At 43.6% G+C, this 15,610-nt stretch overlaps 1 protein-coding gene across 3 annotated transcripts in view; it reads right to left on the bottom strand.

Moving 5' to 3' along the window:
• Positions 1–15,610, bottom strand: part of LOC140463628 (protein bicaudal C homolog 1-like) — a 270,609-nt gene that overhangs the window by 37,618 nt on the left and 217,381 nt on the right. For all 3 annotated transcript variants that reach the window (XM_072557874.1, XM_072557876.1, XM_072557875.1), the window contains exons 8-11: positions 13,334–13,585; positions 7,860–7,991; positions 2,915–3,104; positions 723–922 (exon numbers count right to left, since the gene is read on the bottom strand). In XM_072557874.1, coding sequence (XP_072413975.1) covers positions 723–922; positions 2,915–3,104; positions 7,860–7,991; positions 13,334–13,585 — 774 coding nt within the window. The remainder of the gene's footprint in view (positions 1–722; positions 923–2,914; positions 3,105–7,859; positions 7,992–13,333; positions 13,586–15,610) is intronic.

Here is a 15,610-nt window from a genome sequence, read left to right as displayed (position 1 = left end):
CAGTTGTCTTTCTACACCATTACTAACCAGCTGGCACTGTTGCTGATCTAATTAACTATCTTTTTGCACAAGGGTTTGTGGTGTTTCAAAGATAATGTGTTATTTAAAAGGAAATTGTTTTTCATGCACATGAAGGCTCATGCACTTAATGTAGTCTAGGTCTAGCATGGGCTTGCTAGGCCCAACAGCCACTTTCTGTGGTGTATAGTCCCATGTTCCTATAATAAACATGGAGGAGGTTCATGCTTAGCTGAGATATTGTCTCCACAGGTTAGGTAGCAGCTGGGTTCACTGACCAAGGTTAGCTTACGGACAAGGCAGAAGAGAGCTGCCACTAGTCCTGACACAAGGCCCAATATGAGTCAAGCTTTTGGAAAAACGTACAGTAATTATATAAATGGTGCTGATTCAGAAACCTGGAAAAGTTGTTTCAGTGCTGAGATTCGAAATACAGATTTAACAAAAATAAATTCCCTACTCCAGAGGAATGTCTAACAATCAGGCCAATTGAGACAAACAATCACAGTAAAAAAACGCTAAGATATCACATACTAAATTGTTACCCTTACAGAAATTCCCAGAAGTCACGAGGTGTTAGAGACTAATTGCAAACACATCGCTGTGAAGATCACCTCAGAGAAAGTCAGGAGAATTAAAATAAATAAACTGTTATCATCAACATCTGGCTCAACGTTGACCCAAACGCTAATACTTCCTTGTACCTTTACATGGCCATTGATGCAGGAAGTTGCTGTCTTATCACTCTCTTGGGATAAGGTGCTGATCTGAATGTCCATGGGTGCCAGACCAGGTGGGGGCGATGGTGTGCTCTGGCCATACCCATGTAGGCCCGACAGTAAGATACTTGTTAAGGTCGCTTGTGTTGTTGGTGGGATCATCAGAGGTGATACGGTGGAGAAACCTAGGTGGATAAATACAAAGGAAAAAAAATCCATCATTATTTTGCTTACTCCCTGATTGTGTTTGAAGAGTGCTATTTTATTGACAGCTGGTTGCTAGATGAAAACTTGATGCATACTTTCCCGAGGTACATGCCCAGGGCACCTCTCCCCCTTGCGGCAGGTCTGTGTACCACAGACTGGGTAACCCTAACCTACGATCTTCCAGTATTTCATCTCTCAGGGATGGAAAATCCTCGACATCGAGGAACTCTGGGCAGGTGCACTGCTAGAACATTCACCCTTGATAAAACTCAAAATTGGAAGATTTTGGGTAGAATTTGTTGGCCATTATGTGAGGTAAGGTTCAGATCTAACCTTTGCCTGTGACTGGCGCCTGACCACAGTAATGATCCTCACTAGTGGATAACTCAAACCAATCAGCCAGAGATTCCTATTAATTTGTAAGTGTAGATTTCTGGCCATAACCTCAATCTTCACAGCTTACTTTTGACAAGGGGTTTCAAGAAATATGAAACCCAGCTATTTCTTGGACGTAATGGTCTCTGAATTGCCACCATATGGACCTATTTAATGTATGAAACATGTGGGAGAACTGCTAAACAGTGCTCCTTTTGACGTTAGAGTGTGGGACCAATGGATGACTGCTGCTCACTGAGGGGAGACTGAGCAGTCAGTGCTGCTTCAGGTTTTATTTGTCAGAAATCCCACTTTGACACTTGTTGAACTTTGGCTTCATTTTTGGCAGCACGTTTTGACAGCTGCTTCTTTTCTTACTGTTGTTCCAAAAGACAAAACAAAATCACACCCCTATCCCCCAAAATTCAGAGAAATCACAACAGGTTGTACCCCCCCCCCCCCCCCCCCCCCCCCCACCACAGACCCTCCCCCGAACACGGACTGTTCCCCAAAGAGAGCCGGAACACAGACCCTTCCCTAAGCACAGAGCCTCAAACACAGATCCTTCCTCCAACATAGACCCCTCAACACAGACCCTTCACTAAACACAGAGCCCTCAACACAGACCCTTCCCCAAATAGAGCCGAAACACAGACTATTCCCCAAACACAGAGCCCCCAACACAGATTCTTCCCCAGAGCCGAAACACAGACCCTTCCCTAAGCACAGAGCCCTCAAAATAGACCCTTCCTCAAACACAGGCCCCCCAACACAGACCCCCAATACAGACCCTTCCCTAAACATAGAATCCCCAACATAGACCCTTCCTCAAACACACAGCCCTTAACACAGACCCTTCCCTAAACACAGAGCCCCCAATACAGACCCTACTCCCCAAACCGACAGACTGTCCTCACCAACACAGTCCATCCCCCACGTACAGACTGCCTCCAACAGAGTCCCTCCCTGCAATGTAAACCTTTCCCCAAACACAGACCACCCCCCAACACAAACCATCCCTAACACAGACCCTGCATTAAACAGACCTCTCACATGGACCTTTCCCCCCAAACACAGCAGTACCCAGAGCCCACCTCTTAAACTCAGAGCCCTTAGCAGAACCACTTCAACAATAACTTACATTTGTATTGAATAGAGTCATAAAGATGTATAGCACGGGAACAGACCCTTTGGTCCAACTCGTCCATGCCAACCAAATATCCTAAATTATCATGCACCACCCTCTGCGTGAAAAAGTTGCCCCTTCTGTCCCTTTTAAATTTTTCCCCTCTCACCCTAAACCTATGCCCTCTAGATCTGGACCCTCCCACCCCAGGGAAAAGACTTTGTCTATTTATCCTATCCTGTCACTTTGTAGGTTAGTTTCTGACCTGCTTCAGGGTTGTATCATCATTGGTGTCATTGCTTTTAATTATATTTGCAATGGAACTCAGTAGAATGCTGTGAGATAGTCTGATATGGAACCTGGGTTGAATGGCCTCCTCCCATGTTATGAATCCGTGATTCCATTATGAACCTAGTAAAGTAATGGTGCCCATAGTAGTCCTGTAAAGTGCACACAAATACCTGCATACCTAATCCAGCAAGGCCAAGTCCAGCGGAAGCTAGAATATCAAGTCCATGACAGGATAATCCTATGGGACAGGTCACTGCTGAGGGTATACTCGCTGTCATTGTAACACCACTGTTTTCCAAACCCAGTAGACACTTCCTTGCTTCATACATATTTGCTGCATTTCTCTCCACACTTTTCACAATCACTGACTGGCAAGAGAGATAGAAAACATAAATGAAAATTTACACCATCTCAAAATAGCTCTTTGGATTTTTAGTGTGCACACATATAAGCCTCATTGATTTCCAATATGTTATTGAAATATCCGTAGAGGCCACTACCCAAAAAGGGATCATGCTGTAAGGTTGAGTGAAATAGGGGTTGATGGGAAGGATGAGGGCAGTAACAAATTAAAAATACTATACATGAATGCACGAAGTATTAGAAATAAGATGGATGAGCTTGAGGCTCGTTTGGAAATTGGCAGATATTGTGGGGATAACTGAGACATGGCTTCAAGTGGACAGGGCCTGGGCAATGAATATTCAAGGCTACACGTGCTATCGTAAGGACAGACTGACGGGCAGAGGGGGTGGGGTGGCCTTGTTGGTAAGGGAGGATATTCAGTCCCTTGCACGGGGGGGACCGAGAATCAGGGGATGTAGAGTCAGTATGGATAGAGCTGAGAAATTCTAAGGGTAAAAAGACCCTCTTGGGAGTTATCTACAGGCTCCCAAACAGTAGTCTGGATGTCGGATGTAAGTTGAATCAGGAGCTGAAATTGGCCTGTCGCAAAGATGTTACTACAGTTGTTATGGGGGATTTTAACATGCAGATAGACTGGGAGAATCAGGATGGTATTGGACCTCAAGAAAGAGACTTTGTGGAGTGCCTCTGAGATGGATTCTTAGAACAGCTGGTGCTGGAGCCTACCAGGGAGAAGGCAATTCTGGATCTGGTATTGTGCAACGAACCAGAATTGATCAGGGACCTCGAAGTGAAGGAGCCATTGGGAAGTAGTGACCATAATACAATAAGCTTCAATCTGCAATTTGAGAGGGAGAGGGTACAATCGGAAGTGATAATATTTCAGTTGAATAAAGGGAACTATGGAGCTATGAGGAAGGAGCTGGCCAAAGTTCAATGGTGCAATAACTTAGCAGGGATGACAGTGGAGGAACAATGGCGGATATTTCTGTGTATAATGCAGAAGATGCAGAATCAGTTCATTCCAAAAAGGAAGAAAGATCCTAGGAGGAGGCAGGGTGGCCGTGACTGATGAGGGAAGTTAAGAAACATATAAAGTTAAAAGAGAAAAAGTATAACATAGCAAAGATAAGTGGGAAAAAGGAGGACTGGGAAGCTTTTAAAGAACAACAGAGGATTACTAAGAAGGAAATATGCAGAGAAAACATGAGGTACGAAGGTAAACTGGCCAAAAATATAAAGGAGGATAGTAAAAGCTTTTTTAGGTATGTGAAAGGCAAAAAAAATGGTTAAGACTAAAATTGGGTCCTTAAAGACAGAAACAGGGAAATATATTACGGGGAACAAAGAAATGGCAGAAGAATTGAATTGGTACTTCACATCTGTGTTCACTGGGGAAGACACAAGCAATCTCCCTGAGGTAACAGTGGCTGAAGGACCTGAACTTAAGGGAATTTATATTTGCCAGGAATTGGTGTTGGAGAGACTGTTAGGTTTGAAGGTTGATAAGTCCCCAGGACCTGATGGTCTACATCCCAGGGTACTGAAGGAGGTGGCTTGAGAAATCGTGGATGCGTTGGCGATTATCTTCCAGAATTCGATAGATTCGGGATCAGTTCCTGCGGATTGGAGGGTGGCTAATGTTGTACCACTTTTTAAGAAAGGTGGGAAAGAGAAAGCAGGAAATTATAGACCAGTTAGTCTGACCTCAGTGGTGGGAAAGATGCTGGAGTCTATTATAAAGGATGAAATTATGACACATCTGGATAGCAGTAACAGGATAGGACAGAGTCAGCATAGATTTATGAAAGGGAAATCATGCTTGACTAATCTTCTGGAATTTTTTGAGGATGTAACTCTGAAAAAGGATGAGGGAGATCCAGTAGATGTAGTGTACCTGGACTTTCAGAAAGCTTTTGATAAATTTGTGTTGCAGATGTTTCGTCCTCTGTCTAGGTGACATCATTCTCACAAACCTTTGATAAAGTCCCACATCGGAGGTTAGTGAGCAAAATTAGAGCGCATGGTATTGGAGGCCAAGTACTAAGTACTGGAGGCAGGAAACATGTTTCTGCTGATGGGGGAGTGCCAAACCAGAGGACACAGCTTAAAAATACAGGGTAGACCATTTAGGACAGAGATGAGGAGAAACTTCTTCACCAAGAGAGTGGTGGCTGTGTGGAATGCTTTGCCCCAGATTGGATTGAAAGTTGGTTGGCTGACAGGAAACAATAAACGGCTCCATTTTGGAATATCAGGCGGTGACCAGTGGGGTACCGCAGGGATCAGTGCTGGGACCGCAGCTTTTTACAATATATATTAATGATATAGAAGATGGTATTAGTAATAACATTAGCAAATTTGCTGATGATACTAAGCTGGGTGGCAGGGTGAAATGTGATGAGGATGTTAGGAGATTACAGGGTGACCTGGACAGGTTAGGCGAGTGGTCAGATGCATGGCAGATACAGTTTAATATGGATAAATATATGGTTATCCACTTTGGTGGCAAGAACAGGAAGGCAGATTACTACCTAAATGGAATCAATTTAGGTCAAGGGACAGTACAAAGAGATCTGGGTGTTCTTGTACACCAGTCAATGAAGGTAAGCATGCAAGTACAGCAGGTAGTGAAGCATGCTGGCCTTCATAACAAGAGGGATTGAGTACAGAAGCAAAGAAGTTCTTCTGCAGCTGTACAGGGCCCTAGTGAGACCACACCTGGAGTACTGTGTGCAGTTCTGATCTCCAAATTTGAGGAAAGACATTCTGGCTATTGAGGGAGTGCAGTGTCGGTTCATGAGGTCAATTCCTGGAATGGCGGGACTACCTTACGCTGAAAGACTGGAGCGACTGGGCTTGTATACCCTTGAGTTTAGAAGACTGAGGGGGATCTGATTGAGACATATAAAATTATTAAAGGATTGGACACTCTAGAGGCAGGAAACAGGTTTCTGCTGATGGGGGAGTGCCAAACCAGAGGACACAGCTTAAAAATACAGGGTAGACCATTTAGGACAGAGATGAGGAGAAACTTCTTCACCAAGAGAGTGGTGGCTGTGTGGAATGCTCTGCCCCAGAGGGCAGTGGAGGCCCAGTCTCTGGATTCATTTCAGAAAGAGTTGGATAGACCTCTCAAGGATTGTGGAATCAAGGGTTATGGAGATAAGGCAGGAACAGGATACTGATTAAGGATGATCAGCCATGATCATATTGAATGATGGTGCAGGCGCGAAGGGCAGAATGGCCTACTCCTGCACCTATTGTCTATTACCCCATCACTCTGTACATGGGCTGTGACCAGCCAGCTGAAAACCAATCTCTAGACTGAGGAGACTTTCTGAATCCCCTGTTTCTCTCTGTCAGCCAGGGTTCCCTGATTGGCCCAGGTTAACATCGCCAGTCAAGGATCCCAGTCAATGAGATTCCCCTGGCCCAGGTCCCAACCACGATAGTTATACAGCCCATGAATTCACAGATCAGTGGACACACGTTCACACATTTCAGCCCAGACCATGTTGCGGGAGATAGGAAGCGATCTGAAACATAACTGAAGCTGCCAATTACTCCACTCGTTCCAGAGAAAGTTTCCAAGCTGCAGCCACCAAATGCTTTCAGGATGGCACTGGAAAAATTTGGATGGGTCCTGAACTCAATTATTGATAAGATATAAACTTACTTATCCCCACATTTATGAAAAGAATATTTATAAGCTTGCATCTATTTAGGATCTGGAATAGTCTGGTTTGTTAGAAAAAAAACATTGGCAGTTCAATGAGAAGAGACTCTCGTCTTAAACAAAATGTAGCATATTCCAATGATATCAATAAATTCAAGTTACACTGTTGAATTGGACATTATTACTAAGACTGTGAGGGTATCTCAACGTTAGGTCTTAACTCATGTGAAATGCAGAACTGTTTCCCCATCAGAGTCCAAATGACATGATTGTGTTCTCCTCAGCTTTAACCCATTCAGAGCCCAACACTGTTCTATGACAATGTTGCAATGTATCTCAAATAATCTGCCCATTGTTACCCAGTGGTCAAATGCAAATGAGGATAGAGGGAGGATGAGGATGAATCCTCTTCACTTTCCAACTGTATCCCAAACAACACACATCATCATGTCTCTCAGGCTGGATTTTTAAAAAAAATTCCTCTATCTCCATGGAAATGGTGTGAACTTTAGAGATAAGGCAGGAATATGCTCTTTGAAACTCAGACAAAGTATGGGCACTGATAACACCGACTCCAGGAGCATTGGGAAATAGAGTTGCGTTTTAAGTACTCCCTACTATTCCTGAGTGTGCCTTGGCGACTTGTTCTAGTCTCTTGGGAAATTACATATTTAGCCTTGAAAGGATTACAGTACAGAGTTATTAGAATATTATGAGGACAGGTTAGCCTCATATCCCCCGAGAGTACAGAAGATAAGAGGCGACCTGTGGGCACGTTTAAGCTAATTAAACAACTTGGTCGAGCTGTTGGAGAGTGATCACGGAAGAGTTCAGAATAAGGGAGCAAAACATTCAAATGAGAGCTCAGCCTTTGAGGGCAAAGTCAGAAAGAGACAGAAAAAGCTGGCTGCTGGAACTCATGAATAATATACTATGCTTTCTGGGTTACTTCAATTCACATGAACCTTTGTTCTCAACATTCTTCCTTCCTCTTATGTGCCATAATTGGATGGTCTGTTTCATGATCAGATTAATAGAACAAACATGGTAAAGAAAGGAGTTCATCTGTATTCTATACCTTACTGGGCTGTTTGGGCTTTGGCTTGATGCTAATGAAGACATCTAGCTGCTCCATCAACTGAGTGATCCTCTGTGGTTCAACCTCGATGTCTTCCTTCATATCAAACATCAACACAAGAGGGAGACAGCCCTGGAGCACAGTATTCACAAAATGTTAAGTTGGCAGATACTGCATCAAACACTCATCTCCTTTATACAAGACCACTGCTAGCCTCATAGAACACATCAGAGTTATATCTTCAATATGGACACATTCTTAAATGAATATAATCTTCATTGCTTGTTTTTTTAAAGCATTGCCCTCGTTGACTCCTTCAGAAGCAACCATCAATTTAGAACTACAACAATTTGCATTTATATAGTGCCTCCGATGTACAAAACAAAATTCCCAAGGCACTCACAGGAGCATAACCAAACACAGATTTGACATCGAGCTTTTCAATAGATGTTTGGGCAACTGATCAAAAGCTTAATTAAACAGACTGGTTGGAAGGAGTGCCTTATTGGGAGAAAGACAGGGAGCAACGGGAAGGTATTTAGATGGAATTCTAGAGCTTTTGATAGCACAGCCACTAATCAGGAAAATAGGAATGGTCAAGAAGCCGGTATTGGAGTTATGCAGAGACCTTGGAGGATATATATCAATTGAAAGCAGCACACTTACACTGACATCCCTAGCTAATCGCCATCCCTTTAAACGTCTCCACTACTTGTGGGCGGCACGGTGGCACAGTGGTTAGCACTACTGCCTCACAGCGCCAGAGACCAGGGTTCAATTCCCCCCTCAGGCGACTCTCTGTGTGGAGTTTGCACATTCTCCCCGTGTCTGCGTGGGTTTCCTCCGGGTGCTCCGGTTTCCTCCCACACTCCAAAGATGTGCAGGTCAGGTGAATTGGCCATGCTAAATTGCCCGTAGTGTTAGGTAAGGGGTAGATGTAGGGGTACGGGTGGGTTGCGCTTCGGCGGGGCGGTGTGGACTTGTTGGGCCGAAGGGCCTGTTTCCACACTGTAAGTAATCTAATCTAATCTAATCTAATCTACTTCTCAATGGCCAGATTTGCTTGTAAAACAGTCAGTAATGGATAAGGAGAAACTTACTCCAGTTCATTCTCGGGGTACCCATTCCCCCATCTCAAACTCTCTTCCTTAGCGATCGACTCCGTGACGACAATATGACGTGTTAAAGGAGTCTTTTCACAACTTTGCTGTCACATTTGTTCTTAACGTGAACCGGCAACCTTGCACTTGTGCCATCAATACGACTACCCTTTGCTAACTCTGTAAAACTCCATAAATTCTCTCCAACATCACCACATTCGACCATCTGCACCAATACTGCCTTATGTAACTTGGATCAAATTTTGCTTTATAACATTCCAGGAACATTCTGTTCTGTTTAAGGTGTGACATAAACAGGCAGGTTCTCGGTGTATCATGTCCAACATAGTCTTCTTGAGTAGCAGTGCGCAGAATTGTACAAAGTTACTCCGAATGGAGTCTATCCACAGATTTATAATCTTGGAACAGAGCTTCTATCTCCTTGGACCCCAAACCTCTTGAGATGAAGGTCATTATTCCATCTGCCTTTTAAAAATGCTTTTTATACCCATCCAGTAGCTTTTAGTGATTGTGTATGTTTATTAGGTAAAGGTGGAGGGGTTAGCACTATTAATCAAGGATGACATTGGTGCAATTATTAGAGATAACCCAGTTTTAAGAGATCAGGATGTAGACTAGGGGAAAATCGTCACTAGTAGGGCTTACCTCAGGCTTCCTGAACAGTAACCATAATGTGGGGCAAAGTACAGAAGAAGAAATATTGAGTTCTTGTGATAAAGACACTCATAATTATCTTTAATCCACATGTCAAAATTATGTTGTGGAGGTGCCAGTATTGGACTGGGATGGACAAGGTCAGATGTCACATGACCCCAGGGTATAATCCAACAGGTTTATTTGAAATCACAAGCTTTCGGAGCATTGACAAAGGAGCAGCGCTCCAGAAGCTTCTAACTTCAAATAAACCTGGTGTCATGTGATTTCTGATTATGTAAAAATCAGATTGGAAATGGTAGCTGCATGCTTTGAAGATGTACATCTTACAGTAGTACATCCTGGAATCAACAAGAAAGGAAATTATACTAGATTTAGTAAGGATAGGATTAATTAATGATCTCAAAGTAAAGGCACCCCTCCTCCCACCCCGCCCAAGGCAGCAGCAACCACAATAGGACTAAAACTAAACATAATATTAAAAGGAAAACAGTGGGTCTCAAACTAATATTTTAAACTTAAATAAAGGCAATTGTATGAGCACAAAAGCTGAAGCGCTTTGGCAAATGAGGTCGGGGGCAGATTGAGAGAGAGAGAGACAGGACAGACATTTAAGTGGATATTTCATAATACACAGAGTAAACATGTTCCTGTATTAAGAAAATATTTAAGGGTAGGACACATTGTCTTTAGTTAGCGAATGAAGTTAAGGCATGTATCAAACCTCTGGAAAAAACATAATTGTGCAAAGGTGATGATTAGACAGAACATAAAGTACAGCAGATTATGACTGACAGATTATTCAGCAGAAAGAATTAGAGGAAGCTAGCTAAAAATGTAAAATCAGACAGGAAGAGTTTCTACAGGTATTTTAAAAAAAACAAAGTAGGAGTATTAGAGAATTAGAATGCGGAGTTAATAGATAATAAGGAAATAGCAAATGAAATGAACAATCTCTTTGCTTCTGTCTTCACTTTAGATGATTCCAAACAACATTCCAGTCAATGGAAGGGACAGAGAAACTTTATAACAGGAGGATCTCAACATATAAGTAAAGATAGGAGGAAGTGAAGACTGCAGGTGCTGGAGATCGAGTCAAAATGCGTGGCATTGGAAAAGCACAGCAGGTCAGGCAGCAGCCAAGGAGCAGGAGAGTCGACATTCTGAACATGAGCTCTTCACATTCCTGATGAAGAGCTTATGTTCGAAACCTTTGCTCCACGGATGCAGCCTGATAAAAGATGTTATGTTTCAGTCATAGAGCGCATGGTGAGGCTACATCTTGAAAAGTGTGTGCAGTTTTGGTCTCGTTATTTAATAAAGGATATGAGTACATTGGGGACAGTCAGAGGAGTTTTACTAGACTGACAAATGGAACAAGCCGTTGTTTTATCAAGAAATGTTGGACAGACTGGATTTGTTTCTATTGGAGTTTAAAAGAATGAGGGGTGACGACGGAAGTGTATAAGATCCAACAGTCTTGACAAGAAGTGCATAGACAGGACATTACCTCTTGTGGGCGAGAACAGAACTACACTTTTAGGTTTGAAATGAGAATTTTTTTTCCCTCTTGGAAGGTTGTATGTCTTTGGAATTCTGCCTCAGAAGGCAGGATCTTTGAAGAGTTGGCAGAGATGGAGATTCTTGTTAGTTAGGGGAATCAAATGTTATCAGGGAGCTGGGTACATGGAATCCAAAACACAAGCAGATCTTGTTGAATGGTGACGTTGTCTCAAGAGGCCAAACAGCCCATTCCTGCAATTAATTTGTATGTTTGTATATCAGATGGACCTTTCAACACAATCAAACTATAATTAAAGTGGGATTAAAATTACCCTCCCATCTCATCAATTTTAATTGACATATTATTTTGCATTGGGTTTAATACAAACACTGGCCATCCTGTCATTCAGCTTCACTTAACCTCAAAAGTACAATAAAAGGAATTTACAGAACAACATTTTAAACAGCCAGGTTCTTTCACAGCAAGTATGTTCAATTAGGAAATTAAGGAAAATGTTAGAATGAGGTTATGAATAAAAATATGTCCCATCTTAAATACATAGAAAAACAGAATTCTACATTAATCAAGACAAGGACATTCCATTGCTATGATGCTACTATACAGTAGTAAAATATTGTGATTCTGGCTTCATGAGTTCTATATAAGGTACCAGTGATAAACCCAACAAGCAAATAGGGAAATCATTCACTAATATCCTTCAGGAACTTGTTGAGTATAAAATCCCTGAGTAACAGACAACAGCCTGCCAAGCTAGAACGCATCATCTGAGCCCTTTAAGAGGCAGACCCAGCAGGGGTCTTGTGGCACAATGGAGTAATGTCCCTACCTCTGGGTTGTGGAGGCCTGGGTTCAAGTCCCATCTGTAATAACATTGCTGAACAGTTTGATTTGGAAATATAAAGCTGATTCTGGAGTAGAGTGGTGCTGGAAAAGCACAGCAGTTCAGGCAGGCATCCGAAAAGCAGGAAAATCGACGTTTCGGGCAAAAGCCCTTCATCAGGAATACTGTATTCCTGTTGAAGGGCTTTTGCCTGAAACGTCGATTTTCCTGCTCCTCAGATGCTGCCTGAACTGCTGTGCTTTTCCAGCACCACTCTACTCCAGAATGTGGTTTCCAGCATCTGCAGTCATTTTTTTTACCTAAATATAAAGCCAACCCAACAACAAGTGATTTGGTGACGGAATAAAAAAAGTTCAGGTGTTTGGAAAAGAAAAGCCCCTTCCTACTTTCTCTACCCCTCCGTTGCTTTTAATAGTTTGCATGTAAGTATCCAATTGGCTATATGGGTGATTGACTCATGGGGGGTTAACAGGAAATGGGTGTGGGGTGGATGATGGGAGAAAGTGGTACAGTAGCAATAATCCAGAGGTTCAGCTGTGGAGAATGTGGAATTTAAGTTCAATTAACAAATCTGGAATTTAAAGCTGGTCTCCATGAAGATGATCATAAGAACTAGCATCAACTGTTGCAATAAAGCAGACCCACGAGACCGCAGAACTGTCTGTACCAGGCTGGGACTAGCCTACATATGCCACTTATGTCTATATTATGGCGTTCGACAAGAAGCAATATCCCTTTCCAGTCATGATTCTTGAATTATTATATTACCACAGGTCTTCTCTGGACCAATCTATTTTGTTTTAAACAAGTGAACCTCTCTCAAGCTGCTGAGAACACAAAGAAGTGAATGACATAGGAAAACCTGCATTTACTGTCCTCTCCTGGTTACCATGCCACTGACACAAAACAATTTCACAGGCCTCTAAGAGTCAACCTTGTATAGGTTGGATGGAATAACAAAGCCATCTCCTCAACACTTTTCATATAATTTAGCTGATGCCAATCCACAAATTGCTAGATTTACCAAACTCAGCTTCACAACTTGGAATTGTAACACCAATTAATATTTGTCACTTCTATATTACAACTCTATTACCCGATTCTACAAGATAAAAACATTTATATTTATGCGATTGTGCAACTCTGGCAAAAATAGCTTTGTTTTCAATGTTTACCATAGCATTCATGCACCCAAACCAGCAATGAATTGTTGTTTGGTCAAATTGATAAGTCATTTCCTCATCATGTAAATAATGGTTTCTTGCAAAGTTATTCAGTCATTCATTCTGTAAATATCTGTTGATAGAAGGCACAAAAGAATATTAATGCATACCATGAGGTATTGTCTAGCTAGACAGACAGACTCAATACTGCCCTGGAGGTAGACTGTGGACTTCTTCTGGGGGCTGCTGGGGTCAGGAAAGTGGATCTGGGCTCCAGCTCGCTGCATTATGTGCTTAATGTTATTGCCGTTACGACCCATCATGAAGAGATGGTGTTGAGGTGCGATGTCTAGTTGGGTGCTGACAGGAATCGCGCTGCCCAGACCACCAGCAAGATGTTCCAGCAGCATGGCAGTCCCTTCCTGGAATTAGAACAGGCGGTTTACACGTGATGCACAAAGGATTTCACCCACAAGCCGATCGCTTTACCTTACTGATGTTGACAGGCCTGCTGCACGTGACTGTACAATGAATAGAGTAGAAACAAGTCATGTGGGTTAAGTGATCCACGCCAACACCAACGCTCACACTCGAGATTTCCTTAACCATACTTCACCCAATCCCATCAGGAAGCCTTTCTATTTCAATCCCTTCCATGTTATTATGCAGCTTCCCCTTCAAGGTATTCGTGGTTTCTCTTACCCACGTTCTTTGACGACAAGTCCCACATTCCAGCAACTGCTTGGTTATTTTGCGGAATTCCCTGCTGGATTTATTGGTGACTCTCGTGCATTTACATCCACCAGTTCTCCTCTCCTCCCAAAAAGTACAGTAGTACCTCAGTAAATGTCATCATCATTTTAAGGACCTCCATTAGTTTGCCTCCCAGGGTCTGTTCATTTCTAGAGAAAACAGCCTCAATCTGCCCAACCTTTCTTGGTAAATACAATGCACCAGCGTTTTGATCTTTCTTTTCCACAAGTTCCAAAACAATACAACAGTTTATAAAACTGTAATTACTGCTCCAAGAAATTGAGGAAACCAGTTCCAACACTGATTAAACCTTAAAAAAGGAGCAGCTCTTACAGTCACAATTTTCTTCCATCCTCCATCGTGTTGTGAAACATGAAAGGGTTCAGAAAAGACGTACAAGGGTATTGCCAGGGTTGGAGGGTTTGAGCTATGGGGAGAGGCTGAACAAGCTGGGGCTGCTTTCCCTGGAGCGTCGGTGGCCGAGGGGTGACCTTATAGAGGTTTACAAAATTATGAGGGGCATGGATAGGGTAAATAGACAAAGCTCTTGATTAGTGGTGCTGGAAGAGCACAGCAGTTCAGGCAGCATCCGAGGAGCAGCAAAATCGACGTTTCGGGCAAAAGTCCTTCATCAGGAATACAGGCAGAGAGCCTGAAGGGTGGAGAGATAAGTGAGAGGAGGGTGGGGTGGGGAGAAAGTAACATAGAGTACAATAGGTGAGTGGGGGAGGGGATGAAGGTGATAGGTCAGGGAGAAGGATGGAGTGGATAGGTGGAAAAGAAGATAGGCAGGTAGGACAAGTCATGGGGACAGTGCTGAGCTGGAAGTTTGGAACTAGGGTGAGGTGGGGAAAGGGGAAATGAGGAAACTGTTGAAGTCCACATTGATGCCCTGGGGTTGAAGTGTTCCGAGGCGGAAGATGAGGCGTTCTTCCTCCAGGCGTCTGGTGGTGAGGGAGCGTGGTGAAGGAGGCCCAGGACCTCCATGTCCTCGGCAGAGTGGGAGGGGGAGTTGAAATGTTGGGCCACGGGGCGGTGTGGTTGATTGGTGTGGGTGTCCCGGAGATGTTCCCTAAAGCGCTCTGCTCGGAGGCGTCCAGTCTCCCCAATGTAGAGGAGACCACATCGGGAGCAACGGATACAATAAATGATATTAGTGGATGTGCAGGTAAAACTTTGATGGATGTGGAAGGCTCCTTTAGGGCCTTGGATGGAGGTGAGGGAGGAGGTGTGGGCGCAGGTTTTACAGTTCCTGCGGTGACAGGGGAAGGTGCCAGGATGGGAGGGTGGGTTGTAGGGGGGCATGGACCTGACCAGGTAGTCGCGGAGGGAACAATCTTTGCGGAAGGCAGAAAGGGGTGGGGAGGAAAATATATCCCTGGTGGTGGGATCTGTTTGGAGGTGGCGGAAATGTCGGCGGATATTGCAGTTAATGCGAAGGTTGGTAGGGTGGAAGGTGAGCATCAGGGGCCGTTCTGTCCTTGTTACGGTTGGAGGGGTGGGGTCTGAGGGCAGAGGTGCAGGATGTGGACGCGATGCGTTGGAGGGCATCTTTAACCACGTGGAAAGGGAAATTGCAGTCTCTAAAGAAGGAGGCCATCTGGTGTGTCCTATGGTGGAACTGGTCTTCCTGGGAGCAGATACGGCGGAGGCGGAGAAATTGGGAATATGGGATGGCATTTTTGCAAGAGGTA

The sequence above is a fragment of the Chiloscyllium punctatum genome, chromosome 38 (genome assembly GCF_047496795.1).
Source record: "Chiloscyllium punctatum isolate Juve2018m chromosome 38, sChiPun1.3, whole genome shotgun sequence".
NCBI classification, from domain to species: Eukaryota; Metazoa; Chordata; class Chondrichthyes; order Orectolobiformes; family Hemiscylliidae; genus Chiloscyllium; species Chiloscyllium punctatum.
Note: the sequence above shows the minus strand (reverse complement) of the source record. Positions and strands in the feature narration are given on the sequence as shown.